The following is a 25,765-nucleotide window of genomic DNA, read 5'->3' on the forward strand; positions in this document are numbered from 1 at the left end:
CTGGGGGCAGGAGGCGCTAACCCCACCATGGTGCCCGCAATCCCGGCTGTTGCAGACCCAGGCAACAGCCAGGCTCAGTACGAGGGCGCTGCCCAGCCCACCCCCCCACAGGGAACCTGCACCAGGAGGAGGTGAGAGCAGGGCCCAATTCTGGACCCCCTTGCACAAGAGATGGGGCGCTCTTCCCCACAAGGGATTCCAGCTGGATAAATGCCCCGATCCAGGCCAAGAGCGAAGCGATCTGGGTTCAGTTGGGGACAGTCACAGCCCCTTTGTATGGGAGCGATGGGTGGGATGGAAAATTAACACACATGCTGGCATTGAGAGAGCAATGGCGATGGAGGTGGTTGCGGGGGGCATGGTGCTGCTCTCCAGTGTCCCCTGACCAATTTGGAAACTAAAGCACCAGCCTCCCTGGGACAATTGTACAGGGCATAGGCATATGTTTGGGGTGGGTGTTCATGACAGGGTGTAGGTTGGGGGTGCATGGGAGATAGGCAGGGCTAGGGGTGCATGCACTGTGTGCGGGATGGGGGATTGCATGGAGGATAGGCAGGGTTGGGTGTATGGGATAGTGGGTGCATCTGTGGTTAATTTGTGCCAGGGCTACTTCTTCCATCACAAATTAAGCACTGCATCTATCCTATTTACCAGAACAGACAAAACCTATAGAAACTGTAGTAAGTATGAGTAAGAGCGATTTTATGCTGAGCCATAGTTAAGTCATTATTGTTAGGGCTCATTTGATTTCTTGTACTTGTAACCTGTCAGAGCACAATTCTCTTTGTCCTGTTCTGCCATCCTCCAGCAAAGGGAGTGACTCAATGGTACCTTTTAACTCCGTAATGAAGTGCTTTACAGTACTGTATCAGGACAAAATTCTATAACACTTAGAAAAGAGTTTCTGGTTGGTAGAAGCTAGTGACAGGAATGGTTCTATTTTAGTGGCCTCTCTTTGAGCTCTTTGCTTGTCACTGCATATTCACATGCTTTGTGCACTGGTTTCTTCCCAGGCTCGTACGTAAACCAAAGACATTGTGTGCTTTAGGGAATGTGCTCTGTGAAGTGGTCAAAGAGTTCATTACTTTAAGTGTATATTCATTCTAGCATTGTAGTTCAGTCCTGAGCACATTACAGTCACAAAGGTCAATTGCCATTTTAATTAAACTGCTGGTGCCTGCCTGAGCAATTTTCATTAGTGGGGAACTTTCTATAGCTATCTAGCCAGGTACTGTGAAATGTTGCAGCTTTAAACCAACTGTTCTAGTGGGTAACAGGTACAAGTAGTAAGAACGTTGATTTGCTGCTACTATCCATAAAAGTTATGTTTTATTCCTTCCTGGCTGGATAAATGAGAAAAGAATGGTTTCATACATGTTACCAGATGATTAGCAGAATGCAACACCTTTCTTCAAATGTCACCTACTACATTTAACATATGGGCACAGTAAGTTTCATGAAGATCACTGAGCAGAACGGGTTTCAGGATTCTATTCCATGCTTTTCTCATATAAAAGTGGCATTATTAGTAACAAAGACACTAGCCAGACAGAATGGTTTCTCACCTCTATAAAATGCTGAGAACCACCATGTTAAAAACTTTACTAGTCACATTTTCTTCCTAAAGATGGTCCAAAATTAGAAAAGCTCAAGTCCAAACCTTCCTTAAATTTTGTGGGAATTGGAGTCAAATATCTAGATCCAAATCTTCTTGTGTGGTTTTGAGTCCAAGAACCGAAGGACCCTACTTTCCAGCTCTTGAAAGACTTTATATGCAGCAGAATTTATGCTGCCTTTCCATACCAAGCTTCTTCACTCTTGCAACAGGCCGAGATGCTTTTCTGAAGAATTTCTTGCATAGTTCAATAGCTGCATTCCAGATTGAGGAAAAAACAAAAGTATCCAGAATCCTACAATACTCCTGCTGGATACTGCCTGTACCATGTTACTATACGTAACTCTTGAGCTGCAACATAGCTTCAAGAAGGAGATGTGTAATTTAGCAATACAGATGTGCATTCTAATACAAGTGGTCTGTTTGGCAATGACTTTTTAATAGTTATACATGGATTGAGCCTTTAATTCCTTTGCACTTTCACACATAACTTACAGTACCATCAAATTGAAACAAAGTCCTACCTGAACCGGGTCTTGTGTCAGTCTCATGGGCCCAATTTGCACCTCTGTAGTCGAAGCCTGCTAAATGAGAGAAATGCAAAAGATGTTTTCAGATGTTTTCAGTTTCAGATCACATTAACAGATAGGATTTTGCAAGAAAGATCAAACAGAACAATAAAAATGTAATTCTATAAAACATTCTAAAGGGAAGAAAAGCACACGACTAACAGTCTTTCAAAAAATTGTTTTATGGGTTTGCTTAAATAAGTGAATTTCTTTTTAGAATGCTTATTTGAAAGCTATGGGTTTAAGGCTGTTTTTTTGAACCATGGCCCATAGAATTTCCAGGAATATGCATCACTGCTATGCCTGGCAGAGTACAATCAGGAAACATCCGCATTAATTCGTTATGATAAGCGCCAACACAATAAAACTGACAACATTTATGGCTGGTCAGTTGCTATATTACAAAGAAGTTGGACTGTTGCTTTGGACGCATTCCTTGTGCAGTTTGATGCAACTTAATATACTTTTCCTTTATATTCATGATTCGTTTCCCCTGAGATCTTCTTAAAATTCACAGAGTTATAGAATATTGCCACACAGACTAAACAATGCACAGGCCCTCCCACACCAACATCTAACTGCAATGGAAAGTCAGAATGCCCTCAAGCTACTTCTAATCAATGGGCACTTTATTTAAAATTGTCACTTCTCAGAGAGTGTAAATCTCCACTCTCCTGTTCAGTGACTACTCTGACTGCCTGTTCAAGGTAAGCTAAAGAAATTGCTCCATGAGTCAGATATAAAATGAAATCCTAATTCCAGGCAGGCAGGAGTGCAAGGGCCTTTATTTGTGACTCAGGAACCCAGGAAGCAGTTTTATATTGCTGCAGCACTCAGTAAGGGTGTCTTTTTGTTCTTAAAGCTGATATCTTCCAAAGGATTATACCTGAACATTAAATGTGTATAATTTTACTGTTCTGTTTTCTCTTCCTTAAAGAATATATGATCCCTATTAAGTATTAACACAGTGTTACCTGCACGTGAGACACAGTATAATTACGGAAAGTTACGACTGACATGTTTGGCTTTCATGCATCACTAAGCCTTGATTCTTCTCAGCTCAACACACGTCAAAGGGTGTTCGTACCATAGGCAGTACTTCAAGATACTAAACTCCAAAGAACCTATCACTGTTTTCTAATATATAAGGTACAAACGCTGTAACTAAGAGTTCCTTTTCTCACACAAAATATTGAAAGCTACATTGCTTATTTGATCTACTGCCATAAGCAAAGAGAAGTTACATTTGTGACAGGATCCCCCCTGAGGTGCAGCCTGGAACTGTGGGACCACTGTGACCCCTGAATTCTCTCCAGCCTGGGCTTTCTCTCACAATGCCTTGCTAGTGACCAGCAGCAAACCCCTCCAGGCGCTGTAATCACTGAGCACAACAGCTTGTGGAGCCCCACACCCAGCTATATTGCTCCCAGAGCCACTGATGAATCACACAGAGAAAGGCACCAGCCCAGTCCTGTGCCTCCCCCCAGGTTTCCAACACTGTACCCCAGGAATATACCGTCTTGCACTGCTCAAGATGAGCAGTGCAGATTTATTAATTGGTTCGCCACTTCAACAATGGAAAATGGACATACATCAACCTTTGCGAAACCTAAGCAGTTTTACCCCACACTTCAGACAAATTCACTGGTAAAGATAAACAGTTGAACAGATTTATTGACTATAAAAGGTAGATTTTAAGTGATAGGCAAAAAGTCAGAGTTAGTTACCAATAGAAAAAAAATATAAGCACGCAATCTAAACTCTCAACCCTATTAGACTGGGCAACATCTAGACTAAGTTTTTCTCACCCCACTGGATGTTGCAGTCCTTAATATACGGGTTTGTTCCTTAAACCTGGGACAATCTCCTCTGTTGGAGTCTTGCCTTCTTCTCAGTGTCTTAGGGCTTGTCTACACTGACACTTTACAGCGCTACAACTTTCTTGCTCAGGGGTGTAAAAAAAACAGCTCAGGGGTGTGAAAAAAAAACACAACCCTGAGCACAGCAAGTTTCAGCACAGTAAAGTGCCAGTGTAGATAGTGCACCAGTGCTGGTAGCTATTCCCCTTGTAGCGATTCACCTCCCAACGCTGGTGCCAGGACCAGTAGCCGCGGCAGCGCTGGTGCCAGGACCACGGCCGCAGCAGCGCTTTAACGTTGCTAGTGAAGACATGCCCTTAGTTGCTTGCAGCATAGGTGGGGGCAGGAGAAGGCCCCACATGGCCCCCTGTGTTCAGTTTTATACCCTCAGTCCACGTGCTTGGAAAACACAAGTCCAGGCATGTCTGGGGGGCATTGCTGGTTTCCAGGCAAGGTTAAGCAATTCCCCTGGTATGGCCTCATGCAGGTGAGTCATTGAATTGTAGTTCCCTTGCTGGACAATGGCTGTTGATGGGTTTGACACCACGCCCGGGCATTGGTTACTTTCCTTGCTGTTGCCTCTGGGGAGCGAATATCTGGCTGATTCCCCAACTTACATCATGTTTTAGTGACCATAATTCTCATAACTTCACATGCATTAATGATATACATCTATGGATAGAGAAACGACTTTTAGCAGATCATAACCTTTCCCCTGATACATATAAAGCGTGCCTTGTAAGGTAATATCACAATTATATACAGATGAGGAATATGTATGGGGGGTTACAGGGTGCTCCCCGAAGGTACAGAATGTCACAACATTGCATGCGTTAGGTTATCAGAATGGAAATGAAAATTAATAATTAAAGGTTATCTGTGAAATTATGAGCACATAATGAGGCTACTTACAGAGGGATAGCTTTTAAGGAGATCTTATACTGAAAGTCAATGGTGACGTTATGTGGCAACAAAACAGTTGTTCAGACAATCTCCTGAGATTTATCTGAACAAACTAAATATTTAAAAAACTAAATATATAAAAGAAATTAAATTGTATATGAAGATTTGTGACAACTAGAGCACACCACAGAGGCATACTAATGATCAAACCTGAGTTCTCCTTCCAAAGCCTCCTAACTACAGTGTCCCAGTGACAGATGGCACAGACCCTTTGGAGTTCCCCAAAATGGTTCTTGTGGTAATCATACACATTTTATCTAATAAAGAGAAACCGCATTGGCCTCAACAGTGCAACGAGAGGACTAAAGGGGGAGGTAGGAGTCAAAAGAGCTCTTCTGTCAATTCCAGATTTTAAAAGACAGTGAGATCCCTTTGGAACCTGATAGACAAAAGGCAGCTACACTTCATTACTAATCATGGGGTCTATAAAAATAGGGCAGATTCTAGGGGAAGGGGAACTGATCTCAATTTCTCCAAACAGTCAGGGTGTCAGCTCAAGAAACTCTTTAAAAAATCAAGCCCATACACTGCAAAGCGCTGTCTAAGCTAACATTTGTCCAAAAAAGTTTCACTTAACACCAGTTTTGCTCCATCTCTGTTAGCATAAGCAACCACTACTATTTTAAGCACTATATGTGAATTAGATCTGCTCTGAGCAGGATTAGATCATTCAGAGTTTATAATGCATGTGGTAGCTAGCAGTCCATCGATATTAGGGCTCTTAGCCTGATTTACCCCAGGGGAAACTATTAGTAGTTGTGGGATTGTTTTGAAATGTTTCCCTAGTACAGACAGGGCATATGTTATTTGTTTGCATGTACTTTGGTTTATTGATACAGCCAACTCAGAGGCACCAGAAAGAGGTCTTTGAGTCACAGTTCTTTTGTTGATATCCAAACCAATGAGAGTGGCAAACTGATTGATCACCACACAGATCTACGTTTCTGATTCAATTGTTTTGTCTTGAACAAAACAAGGTAGGGTGTGCTCAGTGATATATAATACAAAAAACTTGGAAAACAGAAGTAGTTCATCAGCAGAGTTAATTCCCTGATGCAAGGTATTAACTGGCAGATCCTTTGACCTCTCAGAGTTCCTGATTTTTGTTTTCATGCTTCTGGCTCTATTCTGCACAGCTGAAGCTGGAGCTGTGAAGCTGCTATACCAGCTCTGACAGCACAGGTAGCTCAGGAGAAGCATACCACAAGCAACTGCCTGTGTGAAGGCAGTTTTCTGTGATTTACAAATACAGATCCCAGTCCTGTAACTGGCTTTCATTCAAGGCCCCAATGAAATCAATGCAGCTCTGTGCAGACTGAGGAGTCTGCCTATGTGGAGTCAATTGAATTGAGGCCACAGTTAAAAGAACTTTCCAAGTGAGTCTTTTGTTGTTGTTAAGCTTTCAAATTCTGATTCTTATTCATTCTTGCAAGAGTTCAGAAAGTAAAGCTGTGTTTAAACTTTATTAGTTTTACAAAAAACAGCAGAACTTACATTTTCAGGACAATTTTTTTATGGTGAAAACTGCTATTTGCAGTAAAAAAAAAAAACAACCCACCACTTTGTGTGGCTCAAACTATTAGAAGCATGATCACATGATACAACTTTCATGTGAAAAAGAGTCTCTTGCACAGGTATTAATGCACAGCAACACTCATACAGGTGTGCCTACACAAAGATACACACACAGAAGAGAAGGCTGGGTTGAGACTTACTGAAAATCAGCATTCTGATGGACTCGCCTTAATTTTTTTTTAAAATACCCTAATCTCCAGCAATGTCTGCCAGATACGTTACAGTTAAAGCACTTGATTGTGGAACCAGTTTAGAGGTCTGGAATGCTCTAAAGAGTGCCAAACAAAATAGTTTATACAGTGAATACCAGACTGTATCTAATATTAACCAAACTAATAAAAATCTTTGATGGGCAATCTCTTCATTAAATGGCTCATGCTGCTGAAGAACTATAAGACCCCCTGTCATAGTTATGCTTCTATATTTGAATACACAGATCCTCTAGCAGCAGTACCCTGCTCAGATAGTACAACAATGGGTGTGATAGAAGAACCTAGTTACATATTGCAGCCACGTAAGACGTTGAGAATTGAACTACCTGGCATTCATGGACTATTCAGAAATTTCTCTCTCAAAATTCTATGTAAACTCATGCTGTCTGCTACAGACTCTCTCTCTCGGACATCTCCTTGTGGATGTCTAGCCATCAGCTCAACTTAATATGGCTAAAACAGAGCTCTTAATCTTTCACCCCCAAGCCCTCCCCGCTATCTCCTTTCTTGATCACTGTGGACACCACCACCACCCTTGCTGTCACTGAGGCCCATAACCTGGGTATCCTCTTTAACCAGGACCTCTCTCTCAATCCTCATATACAGATTATGTCTTAATCTTGCTGATTCTTTCTACATAACATCTCCAACTACAGCTTTTCCTACCCATCCACAAAGCAAACACTCTCATCCAGGCACTCATCTTGCACCTTGATTCCTGCAACATCCTTCTTTTTGGTCTTGACAAACGCAATCTTTGGCCAGCTCATATCCATTTAGTAAGCTACTGAAAAGATAATTTTCTTAGTCCATTGCTTTGAATCCCTCCACCGCAGAGCCAGCCCTAGGAGTGGGGGAGCAGGGAGGCCTCTCTGGATGGCAGCTTCTAAGGGTGATACAATGCTCTGCATCCAGCTGTGCGTTGTTGTGGGGTTTTTGGTTGTTTTATTTTTGTTTGCTTGCTTGCTTGGTGGTGGTTGTTTTTTGCTCGGCTGGCTAGATGGTCTGCGGGGAAGGGAACCAAAAACATTCTCAGCCCTGGGAAAAAATCTTAGGGCTTGCCCTGCTCCCATGGCTCCCCGTTCTGTATCATATCAAATATAAGATGGCTGTCTTCACTTTTGTGGCCCTTCATGGCCTATCTGCCTCCTACCTATCCTGTCTCATTCGTTATCAAGGTGTCAGCTGCCGCCTCTGATCATCCCATGAAGCCAGTCTCCATTGCCCACTTGTTAAATTTTCAAATAAGCCCCTTTGTGTTTTTTCCCATGCTGCCCCTTATGCTTGGGAGGAGCTCCCCATAAACATCCACAAAACTAACTCATTACCATCCTTCCAATCCTTCCATAAAAAACTCTTCTCTTTCATGATGTCTACAAAAAAAAAAAAAAAGACAATGGTCAGGCTGCCGTGCACTGATACCACTGCCCAGCATGCTGAGCAATATCATCTCATTGTTTCCTTGTACTCCCCATTTGTCTGCCTGTATCCATCAGCTGTACCTTGTCTTACACTTTGATTGTCAGGAACTGTCTTTGTGTTCTGTGTTTGTACAGCCTTTAGCACAGTGGGGCCCTAGTCCATAGGTAGGGCTCCTAGATGCTACAGGAATACAAATAAAAAATATTTATGGATGGTTGCTTTGGTGCCAGCATCCAGGTAGATACAGATCATAAGCTTGGGGGAAATGGATGTGTGGTCTCTGTCTTCCTGAATTCATACCTACCTCTCCTTATTCCTTTTTTTCCAGCATCCATTCCCACCTCCACCCCCCACTGCCCCCGTACCAGCCAGAATATACTGCAAAGTGATCATACCCACAGGCAGCACATGAGAGCACTAATTTTTTGTCCAAATTTCAGCAGTTTGGTTTTTATAAGAACCAAAAGTTTGGATTTTTAAAACAAAGTTTATTTGAATTTATACCAATTTTTTGGGCCTCAGCATACTTGAGTGTCCCTCTCTGGAAAAACCCCTTATACACTTTGTGTAAGTAAGTATTAAAATGGCAGCATTGTGTAGGCTAGAGAACTGTAGGTTAATCATCCTTTTCCAAAATAGTGGCATAGGAACAGTAGTCCAAAACTGGCAGATTAGCATTTAGAAAAATGAGGTTTTCTACATTGTGAGGTATCAGTCTTGCTCTTTCATTATTAATCTTACTCCTTGCAGAACTAGAATCTTTCAGAAAGGGAACCGGGGATTGAGAACTATTTGAAGATTATCTACTTTCTTCATGATTGCCTCAGTCTAGATTTTTATAAACTGGATCATCTGTCTGCTTGCAATTTTTACCAGTGTCCCTGAAGATATTTTTGGTCTGCAAAAGATTCAGACTGATTTTAGAATAACTTCTGTTTTTAAGAAGATGTTTTATTTTAGGCTACTTTATTTTAAAACAACTTTTTTTGTGAGATTTGTGAGTCACGAAAACTTGTCTTTTCTACTATGGAAAACTTCAACAAGTTCTGTCACTACAAAAAGAGGAGACCTTTTCTAATGGATTAGCCTGGTGCCCAGCTAAGAAAACTTCAGTATCTATGTACCCCAATTGTATCTCTTACAGCAGAGCACTTCCTGCTCCAATGGTTTATTAAATCATTCTGCAAATCAGGGATGGAACATTTTACCACATAGTTCAGAGGGCCTCCTTTTCACATGTATAAGCAACATTCATGACCCAGAATGAACTCAGGGCTTACAGCTGCTACATATTAAATGTTGATAACTAGTTAAGAACAGAAATCACTTAAGCAGACAATGAAAAGGCATAATTTTCCAATCACCCATAGAACACTATTAAGAAGAGAAAAACCTTATACAATAAGGGCCAAATTTTCAGCCCACAATGTCACAAATCAGATATTTAGGCATATGGTACAAAAGCCACAGTGACTCAGACCTAAACGGAGTAACTGTACACTCTACAACCCTGCTCCTGCAGTTGACTCAGTGCAGGCAGATCTCTTCAACTGCACAGAATCACTTGCAGGAGCCAGCCCTATGACATTGATCCTCATTTCTTTGTCCCCATTCTTGGCAAATATTGTATCCTTGCTTGTGTGTCAAATTAAAAGTTTAGAATATAAGGTGTTTGGGGCAGAAACTGTTTTCCTATTAATTTTCTGTACAATTGTATGCACTATAAAATAAAGTGACAGTGATCACACTGCTAAATCTGGCCCTATATGTTATAAAATCACAATAAGAAAAGACAAGTAAGCCAGCTGTACATACGTAAAGCTTCAAAAGACTTAAAAAGGCAGAGGCCAGCCAGCATGAAAAGGATACATAAAAAACCTGGGCCTACCTTAAGAAGAAAGCAATTCAGAAAGGTAAAAGGCAGAGACACCAAATTACTAGCAATTTTAGACCAACCTCCTGAAACATCAAGCTGACATTTGTAGAATAGTTCCTTGAGTGCTAATGGAACAGATGTAGGTCTGGTATTAAAATGACAGCAGTAAGAATATTGCATTGTACCAGGATTTTATTTTTTTTTAATCATATTCACACAGAAATAGAAGCTTGTCTGGAAATACATCATCATTATAGGAATTAGACCTCTCATAGGAAAAAAGTCACCAATGTGAATGACATTTATGTTGTTAATTTAAGCGCATAGGAATTGTCCAGGCTGGATCAGATCAGATTAATATCTTGTCTCAGACAGTGGTTGTTACCAGCAGCATCACAGGAAGATGCAAAACACAATAAAAACATGAAGTAAAAATCTCCATATAGTGAAATCCTGGCCCTACTGAGGTCAATGGGTCATATTGGACTTCTATAGGGCTAGGATTTCACCCATAATGAATAATCATGTAATAACCTGCCCTTATGGGAAGTGTCTCCTTAGCCCTAGGTATGCAATAGTTAGCTTGTACCATGAGGGTTCATCTTCTATACATTTCTATTCTCTCTGTGACTGTGGATGTTATTAGCCATATAAATATCTAGTTAACACAAAATATTTTTGGAGCAACAGACAGCTTGCTCCAAAACGGGGATGAGTCTCTTGACTTCTACTGCAGTACATCAAAAACTCTGAGGAGATCTGGATTTTTTCAGCCTCCCCCAGACATTTGGATAACTGAGGCTGTACTCTAGAAGCTGGAAACCTTTTTACACTATGCAGACAATCTTCCCTCCCACACTTTTTTCTTACACATACACATCAAGGCCCAGATTCTGAGCCGTGATCTCAGTACAGCTAATTTTGTGGCCCTGGAATCTAGGGCTAGCAGGGAAGGGTTTGGTCCTCTGTTTAAACTAGGGCAGCCTGGGGGCCACTCTAGTTTATGCTTAGCTGAACACAGCCCAAAGGGGGCCATTTTAGCACTTGGAAACAGCCAGACAGAAGGGGTGATCTCCAGCCACATTCCCTTGTCCTTAGCTATCCCCCTCCTACATCAGGGGCTGGAAGCAGGGTGGAATACCACTAGCTCAACCCCCACACACCCCCAACCCTTTCTGCAGCTTCCTGCTACTGTTTAGGGGAATGACCCGATCCCAGGTCAGGTGTACTTATTTAAGGGCAGGTCTACCCTAGAAGCGCTACATTGGCGCAGTTGCACTCATGTGGCTGCAGCACCCTAGCATGTCTGGTGAAGGCACTCTATGCTGACGGGGAGCGCTTTCCCATCGGCACAGGTACTCCATCTTTGCAAAACCTCTCCGGCTGATATAGCCCTGGTGTGGACAGTGCTTAGGTCCCCGTAATTTGTGTTGCTCAGGGGAGTGTCTTTTTCACATCCTGGAGAGATGTAAGGTAGTGTAGACCTGCTGTTGGTAACTAGGGTTTGGCTAGCTTCAGGCCTCTAGCCCTTAAGACACAAGCCACCTGTTACAGACTGCATTAATATAGAGGCAAGGTGGGAAAGGTAATATCTTCAGAAGAGCTCCGTGTAACTCAAAAGCTTGTCTCTCTCACCAACAGAAGTTGGCCCAATAAAAGATATTACCTCACCCACCTTGTCGCTAATACCCTGGGACCACCATGGCTACAACACTGCATGGATTAATATACGTAGTTATCTGTTCAGGATGGAGACCACTGAAAAACTAAGCATTTATTGCTTTTCAAAATAGCTTTTCAAAATACTGCAGGATTCTTATTCTATTGTCTTAAGTGGCATTTTAAAGGGACATTTACTTATTAGTGGTAGGAAGATTGCTGTGCCAGACCAACACAATACTTGAGAAACGTAAATGGATGGTGCTATGGCTGCGCAAATCATTAAGTGTATGGGATTGGTTATGACAAAGTAATGTATCAATGAGATCTCATTTCAAGATCACAGCTACGTTTATACATGGCCCTCCTGTTGATTTGAAAAAAAGGCAATATTTTTTCCTGAACAGGAAAAATAAATCACAACACATACATAGACTGTTGAATCCATCTGTTTCCAACAGCAGTTTGATTATGATTTGGTGACACACTGAAGAGTCAGTTCTGCACCTGATGCTATGTATACGTTAACTACTGTTTAGACTGTGTTGCAAATGCAGAAAGGCATAATTGGCCCTTTAGGACTCCTCCAAAACTAGGAGTCTTCTGTAACTCCACGTATTATGGTAGTGAACTACTCACAGGTAAACACAGACTTTACATCCCTATATTTTAATCCAGCAAGAGATATAGTTAGGCAGTAAACACACAGCCCAAGTCTTTTCACAAGCAGTGACATTTATAAATTGGGGGTATGGCGGAGGGAGGGGAGAAAAGGAATTGTAATAAGATAGAGAATGGCCATGAGCTTATTTTTGAATATTGTCTTTTTAAATGCAGTTCTCTCTGAAGACGCATTATGTAGTTCCCTAGCAAACCGGTTCACTTTGTTAAATACTTATTGGCACAACAAGCTTTATTAGTGTCACCAAAATATTAGAAAAAAGACAAATCCCTTCAGTATCTGTCAAAGGTAAGTTTAAGCTGTCCAGGATGGGTCTTCTGAGTGGGTCTGAGATTTCATTCTGTACAACCATTTGTCATTATTGTCCATTCTCGTTTCAGTAGCAGGATGAGTCACTTCTCACTGGTGAATCAGGTCAGATCTGGTTACGTCAATCTTACGAAAGGCTATTATAACTAACTCTGAACCACATCAGTGATGCAGACACTGAGGGCGGGGGAGGAGGGAGAGGGGAGAGAAAATGCTAAAAATATGATTAGACACACCAGAATTTTGTAAAGGGTCTTGTCATCACCTTGTAATTGGTACATGGGTATAAAGTAAGTATGGACAGCACGAGAGCCTCGAGAGAGCAATGTGATCTCATAAATGTCAGTGAGTAACTACAGCTAAAGCAGTAATTGCAGCAATAAGAAAGAAAACCCAGTGTCACAGTGAACGAAATAGCTCTAATGACCTTCCACCCGCTCCTAAGCTGGCTACTTGTGCACGGCTTATGAAAGACTATTGGACTGCAAAATAATCAGTTACCTAATTTTAAAGTAAAGTCATCCTTCTCCAAAAGTGAATGAGTGAAACAGGAGATTTTATATGTCCCAGAGACTGCCAGCTCAACATTTGCACCAGGTGCTACCCAATGCCCTGTCTCATGCTGCAGATGCAGCCAATAGAAGTTTGAAGTCTCCCTTTTGTGCTGTTACAGTGGGGAGAGGCATAATTGCAGGGCTGTATGACATCACTAGGAGTTTACTGGGACATAATTATCATATTTGAAATTGCTCACGGAAGTTAGGAAAGGAAGCAATTAAATATTTAATGACGACTATTGTTCAGGAGCTTTCCACGAGTCTAACCTTAATCAGAAAAGGGCAGTTTTCCCCTCTCTCTTAACTGCATTTAGTGATTGCTTACTGGATATTTCTCAGGTAAAGAGGGATTAGACCAATTGGCTGTGTATATTCCATCCTGGAACAGCCCCAACCTCCACTGCCACACTAGTGAATAACCGAGCCTCAGTGAGGTAACCTTGGATGTTCTTAGTTGTGAGGAGGGTCCTTCACTTCTGGCACAGTTATAGTGTATACTGTTACAGTCGGATAGAAAAGACAAATAATCAGGCCCTTACCACAGGCCCCCAAGCTGGCCTCTGGGGCCTGTCAGTCATGCTCTTGCCCCTGACTCTTTCCCCCTCAGTTTGGGAGCCCTCTAAATGTCAAAAAAAAGCTCAGCTTTCATCTGAAAGTGAAAATTAAATTTTTAGCCTTCTTCCTTGCAGACATGACCTCAAACACCGAAGCTCATTGCTAGGGTTGCAAGTTTGCCATAGTGCAATTTTTTCTGATGTTCACGGTTGATTCATGACTCCTCCTATAGCCACCCAGATTTGGGGTTGAATACTCGTAAAAATTATCTTTCCATTTTGGGAGGAACTCAGAGCAGTTCTTGACTGTGGGACACTGGGCTGCCTAAGCTGGCATGGATAATACTAGAACTACCACAACCCCCTTTGCAAGGTACCTTTCTGGCCTCTTGCCACAATCAGAGTGGTTCAGCACTGCAAGATCCAGTCTAGAATAGAGACTAAAAGCAGCATTTTCAGAGGTGCCTAAGGGACTTAGGAGCCTAAGCATTTAAATGCATTTAAGTCAAAAAGCATTTAAATCATTTTGATAATGGAGACTGGCTGAGTCACTTAGGTGCTTTTGAAAGTTTTACCACAACACTCCAAACCCAGCTCTGACAACAACTCCCTCTATGACCTTGGGCCGGTCACCAAGTAACCTCTCTGCCTTAATTTCCCCATCTCTAAAAGGGAAACAATTCTAATTATTTACTTCATGGGGTCCTCATTATGGCAATTAGTGTGCTCCATTATAATTCACCAGAATGCATCCAAAGCTCCCCAGTGACTAAGGGCCCCTTGCTTGCCAAGGTCCAGGCTTTTCATATAAAATGAGTCATAGAATCATAAAATCATAGAATAACAGAGTTGGAAGGGACCTCTGGAGGCCATCTAGTCCAACCCCCTGCCCAGAGCAGGACCAATCCCAACTAAATCATCCCAGCCAGGGCTTTGTCAAGCCTGACCTTAAAAACTTCTAAGGAAGGGGATTCCACCACCTCCCTAGGTAACGCATTCCAGTGTTTCACCACCCTCCTAGTGAAAAAGTTTTTCCTAATATCCAACCTAAACCTCCCTCACTGCAACTTGAGACCATTACTCCTTGTCCTGTCATCTGCTATCACTGAGAATAGTCTAGATCCATCCTCTTTGGATCCACCTTTCAGGTAGTTGAAAGCAGCTATCAAATCCCCCCTCATTCTTCTCTTCCGTAGACTAAACAATCCCAGTTCCCTCAGCCTCTCCTCATAACTCATGTGTTCCAGTCCCCTAATCATTTTTGTTGCCCTTCGCTGGACTCTCTCCAATTTCTCCACATCCTTCTTGTAGTGTGGGGCCCAAAATTGGACACAGTACTCCAGATGAGGCCTCCCCAGTGTCGAATAGAGGGGAACGATCATGTCCCTCGATCTGCTGGCAATGCCCCTTCTTATACATCCCAAAATGCCATTGGCCTTCTTGGCAACAAGGGCACACTGTTGACTCATATCCAGCTTCTCATCCACTGTCACCCCTAGGTCCTTCTCTGCAGAACTGCTGCCTAGCCATTCAGTCCCTAGTCTGTAGTGGTGCATTGGATTCTTCTGTCCTAAGTGCAGGACTCTGCACTTGTCCTTGTTGAACCTCATCAGATTTCTTTTGGCCCAATCCTCCAATTTGTCTAGGTCCCTCTGTATCCTATCCCTACCCTCCAGCATATCTACCATTCCTCCCAGTTTAGTGTCCCCTGCAAACTTGCTGAGGGTGCAATCCACACCATCCTCCAGATCATTAATGAAGATATTGAACAAAACCGGCCCCAGTCCATTAAGACTGAGCAGTGCTCAAGAGTTCTCCCTACTTCAGCTCTGCTCCTTGTTATATGCCAACAATGGCCAGAATCAGACACCTAAAAAATTAATTTGTAAGCACATCCCAAAATAATAAGGTTGCCTCTACTCCAAGGCAAAACCAGAAAGGCTCCTTTTCGATCTAGGAGCTATTTAAATCCATGTAGACCCTTTCCCCAGTGACAATTTACCCAGGAACACGTAGCGGCTGCTACTGACTTTTAAACTTTAGGGTTTAGCAGCCTGAAACCTCTTCCAGAGCCACTCAGTCTGACCCTCCTGCAGCAGCAACAACAAAAAGTCTTTACTTACCCCTGCCTCCTCCTTTTATTTCTTATTCTTATGTGTCCACAGGTGGAGGGAATCCTGCCTAGGAGCTGCAGTGTCTGCAGGATGATGCTAGTCTAATGAAGTCCATTAACCCCTTCCTGTGCCAGCAATCAGAGGGCATGTATACCTTATCTCAATCCAAACACCACTCTGTACTATACTTATTGGAAGACAAACAGCAAGGAGAAAAGACAAACAGAAAGAGGAAGGCTGAAATATACATGAAAAACTTATTTATCTGGATGAGTTTGTTGTGGATCAGCCCTAGAAGTGGAAGCTGTAACAGAAGAAGGGGAAAAAACCCTAGTTTTTCTCCCTGGCCTTCCCCCATTCTCAAGTACTTCTGAATTGTGATTTCTTGGGAGTTCTCTCTTCAGATGGTCTGGGTCTGAAGAAAGGCAACTGAGGCAGATTAGCAGGGCCTGTGTAATCCATATTTCAGCGGCCATGGGCTTTGCTGCAGAATGCACCCTTTGCTCCAGAATCTAAACTTTTTAAAAAAATTATGCTTCTAGCGCTCAGAGTTGCAAAGAAAAATATGAACCGCATATAAAGCAATCAGCATTATTTTCCTGAGTCTTCAGGTGGCATGAAATGATAGATCTGAGAAGTGTGAACCTCCCCATTCATCGCAATGAAGTGTTAACTCTAAAACCTAAACTTTGTAGTGTTAACTCTAAAACCTAAACATTATTACCTACTTCTCTGCTGATCATTTCAGCAGAAACATATAGCTAACGTGCTAATCCCAAACCGCCTCCCATGCCTTCTTAGATGCCCAAAACCCCAGCTCCTCTCACCCTGATACCAAAGCCTCCAGCTTCCCCTTACATCTTTTATGATACAGTTATGCACTGTCAACATAAAAATCTGTATTACATTGAAAACTGAAAATGTGGGATGGCACAACCAGAAACACTTAAGAATGCTATCCACAAAAGCCAACATAGGCAGAGAGCCCCCTAGGCTAGCTAATGGGAGACACAGATGACCGGGGTGGGTCCTGAGCTCCGCCCTTTCCACAGAGCTAGGCACCTAACCCAGCTGAAGGGAAGTTCCTATATCTGTTTGCCATCCAGAGCTGAGAACCCTGCACCTGGAGTCAGGCAGCTCAGGTACCTAAGCTGTTTCTTTGAAAAAACACAGGAGGAGATGGTAGTTCCCTTATTATTTGTAGGCCAGTAGTTAGACCACTCACCCAGTATGGGGGAGATCCAGGTTCAATTCCCCTCTCTGCCCGGTGGGGAAGAAAGGATTTAACCACAGAATCATAGACTTTAAGGTCAGAAGGGACCATTATGATCATCTAGTCTGACCTCCTGCACAACACAGGCCACAGAATCTCACCCACCCACTCCTGCGATAAACCTCTCACATATGTCTGAGCTATTGAAGTCCTCAAATCATGGTTTAAAGACTTCAAGGAGCAGAGAATCCTCCAGCAAGTGACCCGTGCCCCATGCTACAGAGGAAGGTGATAAACCTCCAGGGCCTCTGCCAATCTGCCCTGGAGGAAAATTCCTTCCCAACCCCAAATATGGCGATCAGCTAAACCCTGAGCATGTGGGCAAGACTCACCAGCCAGACACCCAGGAAAGAATTCTCTGTAGTAACTCAGATCCCACCCCACCTAACATCCCATCACAGGCCATTGGGCGTATCTACCGCTAATAGTTGAAGATCAATTAATTGCCAAAATTAGGCTATTCCATCATATCATCCTTTCCATAAATTTATCAAGCTTAGTCTTGAAGCCAGATATGTCTTTTGCCCCCACTGCTTCCCTTGAAAGGCTGTTCCAGAACTTCACTCCTCTGATGGTTAGAAACCTTTGTCTAATTTCAAGTCTAAACTTCCCGATGGCCAGTTTATATCCATTTGTTCTTGTGTCCACACTGGTACTGAGCTTAAATAATTCTTCTCCCTCCATGGTATTTATCCCTCTGATATATTTATAGAAAGCAATCATATCTCCCCTCAGCCTTCTTTTGGTTAGACTAAACAAGCCAAGCTCTTTAAGTCTCCTTTCATAAGACAGGTTTTCCATTCCTCGGATCATCCTAGTAGCCCTTCTCCGTACCTGTTCCAGTTTGAATTCATCTCTCTTAAACATGGGAGACCAGAACTGCACATAATATTCCAGATGAGGTCTCACCAGTGTCTTGTATAATGGTACTAACACCTCCTTATCTCTACTGGAAATACCTCATCTGATGCATCCCAAGACCGCATTAGCTTTTTTCACGGCCATATCACATTGGCATCTCATAGTCATCCTGTGATCAACCAGTACTCCAAGGTCCTTCTCCTCCTCTGTTACTTCCAAGTGATACATCCCCAGTTTATAACAAAAATTCTTGTTATTAATCCCTAAATGCATGACCTTGCACTTTTCACTATTAAATTTCATCCTATTACTATTACTCCACTTTACAAGGTCATCGAGAGCTTCCTGTATGATATCCCGGTCCTTCTCTGTATTGGCAATACCTCCCAGCTTTGTGTCATCCGCAAACTTTATTAGCACATTCCCGCTTTTTGTCCAAGGTTAGTAATAAAAAGATTAAATAAGATTGGTCCCAAAACTGATTCCTGAGGAACTCCACTAGTAACCTCCTTCTAGCCTGACAGTTCAACTTTCAGTGTGACCCGTTGTAGTCTCCCCTTTAACCAGTTCCTTATCCACCTTTCAATTTTCATATTGATCCCCATCTTTTCCAATTTCACTAATAATTCCCCATGTGGAAACGTATCAAATGCCTTACTGAAACTGAGGTAAATTAGATCCACTGTGTTTCCTTTGTCTAAAAAATCTGTTACCTTCTCAAAGAAGAAAAGGAGTACTAGTGGCACCTTAGAGACTAACCAATTTATTTGAGCATAAGCTTTCGTGAGCTACAGCTCACTTCATTGGATGGAGATCAGGTTGGTTTGACACGATCTACCTTTTGTAAAACCATGTTGTATTTTGTCCCAATTACCATTGACCTCAATGTCCTTAAATACTTTCTCCTTCAAAATTTTTTCCAAGACCTTGCATACTACAGATGTCAGACTAACAGGCCTGTAGTTACCCAGATCACTTTTTTTTCCCTTTCTTAAAAATAGGAACTATGTTAGCAATTCTCCAGTCATATGGTACAACCCCTGAGTTTACAGATTCATTAAAAAATTTTGCTAATGGGCTTGTAATTTCATGTGCCGGGTCCTTTAATATTCTTGGATGAAGATTATCTGGACCTCCCAATTTAGACCCATTAAACTGTTCAAGTTTGGCTTCTACCTCGGATGTGGAAATATCTGCCTCCATATCCTCCTTACCATTTGTCGTCCTACCATTATCCCTAAGCTCCTCATTAGCCTCATTAAAGACTGAGAAAAAGTATTTGTTTAGATATTGGGCCATGCCTAGATTATCCTTAACCTCCACTCCATCCTCAGTGTTTAGGGGTCCCACTTCTTCTTTCTTTGTTTTCTTCTTATTTATATGGCTATAGAACCTTTTACTATTGGTTTTAATTCCCTTTGCGAGCTCCAACTCTACACGGCTTTTGGTCTTTCTCACTTTATCCCTACATGTTCTGACCTCAATAAGGTAGCTTTCCTTGCTGATCCCTCCCATCTTCCACTCCTTGTAGGCTTTCTGCTTTTTCTTAATCACTTCTCTAAGGTGCTTGCTCATCCAGCTTGGTCTACAACTCCGGCCTATAAATTTTTCCAATTTCTTGGGATGCAGGCTTCTAATAGTTTCTGCAACTTTGACTTGAAGTAATTCCAGGCCTCCTCCACCTTTAGATCCACAAGTTCTTCAGTCCAATTCACTTCCCTAACTAATTTCATTAATTTTTTTAAAGTTAGCTCTTTTGAAATCAAAAACCCTAGTCACAGATCTATTTTTGTTTATCCTTCCATTTAGTTTGAACTGAATTAGCTCATGATCGCTCAAACCAAGGTTGTCCCCTACAAAGGTTTCTTCTATGAGGTCCTCATGACTCACCAAAACCAAATCTAAATGGTATCCCCTCTTGTTGGGTCAGCAACTACTTGGTGAAGGAATCCATCAGCTATTGCATTCAGGAAAATCTGAGCCCTATTATTATTACTAGCACTTGTCCTCCAGTCTATATCTGGGAAGTTAAAGTCTCCCATGATCACACAATTCCCATGAGTATTTACTTCATTAAAAACATTAAAAAGGGCTCTATCCATATCCAGATCGGATCCTGGCAGTCTATAGCACACCCCAAGCACTATCCCAGGGGACGCTCTATGAGCTTTCTTCCCCAATATGATTTTTGCCCAGACAAACTCTGTCTTATCCATTCCATCGCTTCTTATTTCTTTACATTCTACCTCATCATTGATATACAATGCCACTCCACCACCTTTGCCTTTATTTCTCTCTTTCCTAAACAGCACATACCTGTAGTCCAGTCATTACTACTATTCCACCATGTTTCTGTTATCCCTATAATATCTGGTTTTACTTCCTGCACCAGTAGCTCTAGTTCCTCCATTTTGTTACCTCGGCTCCTCGCATTAGTGTACAAACACCTTAATTTTTCCTGTTTGGCCTCGCTCACATTCTTTACCCGATTAGGCACAGACATTCTACTGCCAGTATCACCTATTAGACTGGTATCTACACTACCCTTCCTCCTTATGTCCATTCTCCTACCCACGGCTGTATCCTTTCTTACTTTGTTTTCTTCCTTCTCAATGTTAAAATCCGGCGTGGAGATTACCTGGACATCTCCCAACCATCTCCCACAGATTCCTAGTTTACGGCTTTCTTGATCAGTTGTGGCATCCTCCATCCTAGAAGTCTATTTCCCTCCTTACTCAGGTGAAGTCCATCCCGAGAGAACAGTCCTCTGTCCATGAATGCTTCCCAGTGGCCATACATCCCAAAGCTCTCCTTATAGCTCCAGTGCCTGAGCCATCTGTTGAGCATCATAATCTTGTCACGCTTTTGCTGCCCTTCTCTAGGAACAGGCAGAATCCCATTGAAGATCACCTGAGCCTCGATTTCCTTAAGTGTCTTCCCCAGCCTGGCATAGTCTCCCTTGATACGTTCCAGTGAGAATCTAGCCGTATCATTTGTTCCCATATGAAGGACAATCAGTGGATTCTTTCCCGCTCCTGTTAGGATCCTCTTCAGCTTCAGGTCCACATCCCGTATCTTAGCACCCAGCAGAAAGCACACCCTTCTGTTCTCTGGATCAGCTCTTGTTACAGGCCTGTCTATTCTTCTCAGTAAGGAGTCCCCAGTCACGAAGACCTGCCTTTTCCTGGTGATGGTGCGGTTCTCCAGTCTATCCCCTGTTCCCTCTGGCTGCAAGTCCTCTCGATTCCCATTGTCCCTTGCAATCCTCTGCAACCCATCCTGTATCCTCCTGGGGCTTATATTTGGTGTCGTCTCCATTGACTCTTGCCCTCTTCCTATAGGACTAGCTGCTCTTCTCTTCTTCCTTGCCCTCTCACCTTCAGTGACCACCTGCTATGCCCCTTTTTCATTTTCCAACTCCGCAAACCTGTTCCTGAGCTCTATTTCTCTTTCACTAGCCCACCTTTTCCTCTGCCTGGTTCTCTTAGTCACATGCTTCCACTGTCCACTTTCCTCACCCAGCAGTATCCCCTCAGCATTCTTCGGTCCTGCTTCCATCTGCAAGTCTAAGCTTTTCTCTTCAGCCTCCTCATGTCTTTGCTCCATCATTTACTCGAACCCCCTTCTAAACTCGACCAGAGTTTCCACCTGCATCTCTAATCCTCGGATCTTTTCTTCCATCAGCTCTAACAGGTGGCACTTCATGCAGATGAAACTCTTTTCAGGTCCCCCCTCCAGGATCATGTACATGCCGCAGCTTCCACGTCCAGTCATCTTCATTGTGTCTTCCACTACTTGGGTCACTCCCACTGCTGCCTCTGTATCTGTCATAGCCTTCTCACCTAAGTCCTGTTAGTCTGGGAAACACAAACCAAACCAAACCACCCACAGCAAAACAAACCTCCAACGAGCACCAAAACACAGCCAGACCACCGCACACTCCCTTCACTAGCCTGTCTGTCCCTGTGTCTGGCTCTCTTAGTCTTCCCCCCAAAGTCCCACTCAAACTCCCCTGTTTACAGCTCTGTTTGCTGGCTCCTGTGCCGCTGCAGCTGTCTGTGCCGCTGCCTGGCTGGCTGGCTGGCTACCTTCCTTTACAGGACCCCTAGTGAGAGAAGCCCCATCCCCTAATCAGGGCTCAGTTTCTCTCCCAGCACACTGCCCCTACCAGCCTCTATAAATAACAGGTCTCTCACCTTTCAGCGCAGTGCCCTAACTACTGGACCATGGGATATTTGGATGTGGGTTACCCTCAGTTTCTCCTGCTAAAGCTGTTCCACTTTGGATAAACAATTAAATAGTCATTGTAAGAGGGGGATTGGACCCTAGTCTCCAATCTACCAGGCTCTAATCATTCTCTCAGGTTCTCCCTCTGTCCCAATGACTATTTAAGTATCACGATCAGGCCCCACAGGCAAGCTGGGTGAAGGAGCACCTATCCTCCTCTGGTTTGTGGATTGCAGTGGGGCTTTAGTGTGAGATGGGGTCCAGCTTCCTAGAGTGAGGTAGCAGCGTGCATGCCCGCAAGCAGAAATTCAGGTGCCTAGGGAAATTTTACAGCAAAAATTCAGGGGCTGAGTGAGTTTACACACCTACAGGATTAGGTGGCAGCCAAACAGGGGTTTTGTGGATCAGTAGTGCCTAAAACTGGGCCTTAGGTGCCTCAATCTGGGCTTTAGACACCTATGTCCCTTTGTGGATCTGGGCCAAGGCAGCTGCATGTTACAGACACCTGTAGTTTTGCCAGCTTGCTGAAGGGAGGTCTCTGCCATGAAGAGCTTAAAATTTAAGGTCCTAGTCCTGCAACCCTTATTCATGTGATTTTACTAGAACTACTCCTGCATGTAAGTGTTTGGAAGAGCAGGATCTAACTTTAGAACTGTTCATTCTTGCATGCAGTTTAGTTCGCTGCCTATGTACCACTTATGAGTCATTATGAGGGCTTGTGTGGGACTAGGGTGACCAGACAGCAAGTGTGAAAAATCGGGACACTGGGTGGGGGGTAATAGGAGCCTATATAAGAGAAAGCCCCAAATATCGGGACTGTCCCTACTAAATTGGGACATCTGGTCACCCTAGTGTGGGTCTTAAACATTGCACAGTCCTTGGGCTGGCCATCAGCACAGGAATGAATTTGCTGGGCTTTACATAAACACTCCAAAGTGGCAGTTGTTAATTACTGCATTACAGTCTTCTTTTTCACATACTACAGTTTAAAATGCCACTTTTTAATACATCTATATGGATAGTGGTTTTTTGTAATGTTCTCTGTGCTTACAAGGACAAGTAAATCAAACCTGACTTCAGAAAACCTGCTTCCCAGAATCAGCCGCATATAGTAATACCAATGTTCCAGAGAGTCCTTAAATACTACCCCAAGACTTTATATTTACTGAAATATATTCCAGCAGAACTATAGTCCACTATTAAAATATATTATTCAACCCACTCCCAAGGCAACATTGAGAAAATAAAAATGGCACCACCATTACATTATTCACAGACAACAAAACATTATTCTCCAACAAAATATCTCAGCAGCTGAAGCCCTCTCCTGATTCTGCACATGCTACAATATGTGAACTTCTATGCATAAGCATGGGAAAAGTGCAAACTCCTTGGCGGCTGCAGAATGCCATATCTGCCATATTATGCTTTCCGCCCCTGAAGCATCCTGTAAGGCTCTTACGACTGTCTAGCCTTGTAGTGCAATAATATCAGAGGACTCAGTTGTGTGCACTTCAGCACCAATCTGACTAAATGCTTAAGCATGTGCTTACCTTCAAGCCTATGAACTACTGAAATCAATGGGACTACTCATGTGCTTAAGTGCTTTGCTGGATCAGAACCAGGACCAGAGTGTTCAGCATCTTGCAAGATCAAGCCCCAAATGAGTTTATGACAGGTTGTTTGTTCCTGACATTGACCAAAGATTCATAGATTCATAGATACTAAGGTCAGAAGGGACCATTATGATCATCTAGTCCGACCTCCTGCACAACGCAGGCCACAGAATCTCACCCACCCACTCCTGCAAAAAACCTCTCACCTATGTCTGAGCTATTGAAGTCCTCAAATCATGGTTTAAAGACTTCAAGGAGCAGAGAATCCTCCAGCAAGTGACCCGTGCCCCATGCTACAGAGGAAGGCGAAAAACCTCCAGGGCCTCTTCCAATCTGCCCTGGAGGAAAATTCCTTCCCAACCCCAAATATGGCGATCAGCTAAACCCTGAGCATATGGGCAAGATTCACCAGCCAGATACTACAGAAAATTCTTTCCTGGGTAACTCAGATCCCATCCCATCTAACATCCCATCACAGGCCATTAGGCCTATTTACCATGAATATTTAATTACCAAAATCATGTTATCCCATCATACCATCTCCTCCATATACTTATCGAGTTTAATCTTAAAGCCAGATAGAGTCTTCTAGCTTGGAAATCCACCCTTGTCTCCTCTAAAATTGTATTATATCCCGAGGATATATTATTATTATTATTTGTATTACAGTAGTGCCTAGGGTCCCAGTCACAGACTCAGACCTCACTGTGTTAGTTGCTGTACAAAGAACAAAAAGATGGTCGCTGCCCCAAAGAGCTGATGAAACTAACTAAAATGAAGGGAAAAAGAAAGGAAGACTTGTGGCACCTTAGAGACTAACCAATTTATTTGAGCATGAGCTTTCGTGAGCTACAGCTCACTTCATCGGATGCATACTGTGGAAATTACCACTATACATACAGACACCATAAACAATAGCTCCTCCCACCCCACTCTCCTGCTGGTAATAGTTTATCTAAAGTGATCATCAAGATGGGCCATTTCCAGCACAAATCCAGGTTTTCTCACTCTCTGCCCCCCCTCAGACAAACTTACTCTCTTGCTGGTAATAGCCCATCCAAAGTGACCACTCGCATCACAATGCCACAAGTCTTCCTTTCTTTTTGCGAATACAGACTAACACGGCTGTTACTCTGAAACCTAAAATGAAGGGAATATTCATGTCCTCTGTGACCGATTAGAAACTGTGAGCAGCTGTTCTACTGCTCCACTATGTATAGCTCTCTAGAGAAAGCATGCAAGAGAATACCGAGCTCCACTGAATGGACAAAGTCCTCCATAGCAAAACACTCAGGTAAAGTCTTTGTTTGTTTAAATATGTGAGCCTATGCCCCATCTGCATCACCAGAGAATTAGCCTAAATTATTCCTAATCAGGCACTACAATACTCAGGAAGAGGAGAATTTATTACATGACTTCTCTATGTCTTAAGTCATTTTACAAGTCTCTGGATGAGCTCAGAGTAAAAGCATCCTTGTCTTTTTTTTCTTTTCATATTTTATTTATTCACCAAAGCACACTCTAAAATACAGAAAACATTATTAGTTTTTTAAAAGTACTTCTGTAATTTGCTGCTGAGCCAGAGCCAGAGCTAGTTCACAGAAAAAGTGAGAAATATTTTTAATTGACTTGAGCCTTACACATTACATTTGTGGATTACATGCTTTTCTTAAGAAGCATATAGTTGGTAACTTAGAATAGTTTTTCTCACCAGAACAAAATATTGTATATCGTGATTCAATGCAAATTGTTAGTACTCATGGCCTGATTCACCTCTCTGTTACACTAGGCTAACTTCTCTGCCTTTAGCTGATTTACTCCA

The 25,765-nt window shown here is 42.7% G+C and overlaps 1 protein-coding gene across 2 annotated transcripts in view; it reads right to left on the reverse strand.

The window, feature by feature from the left end:
- PDE8B (phosphodiesterase 8B) overlaps positions 1–25,765 on the reverse strand; it is a 169,134-nt gene that overhangs the window by 82,196 nt on the left and 61,173 nt on the right. For both annotated transcript variants that reach the window (XM_043547005.1, XM_043547004.1), the window contains exon 2: positions 2,140–2,199. In XM_043547005.1, coding sequence (XP_043402940.1) covers positions 2,140–2,199 — 60 coding nt within the window. The remainder of the gene's footprint in view (positions 1–2,139; positions 2,200–25,765) is intronic.

The sequence above is a fragment of the Chelonia mydas genome, chromosome 5 (genome assembly GCF_015237465.2).
Source record: "Chelonia mydas isolate rCheMyd1 chromosome 5, rCheMyd1.pri.v2, whole genome shotgun sequence".
Taxonomy (NCBI): Eukaryota; Metazoa; Chordata; order Testudines; family Cheloniidae; genus Chelonia; species Chelonia mydas.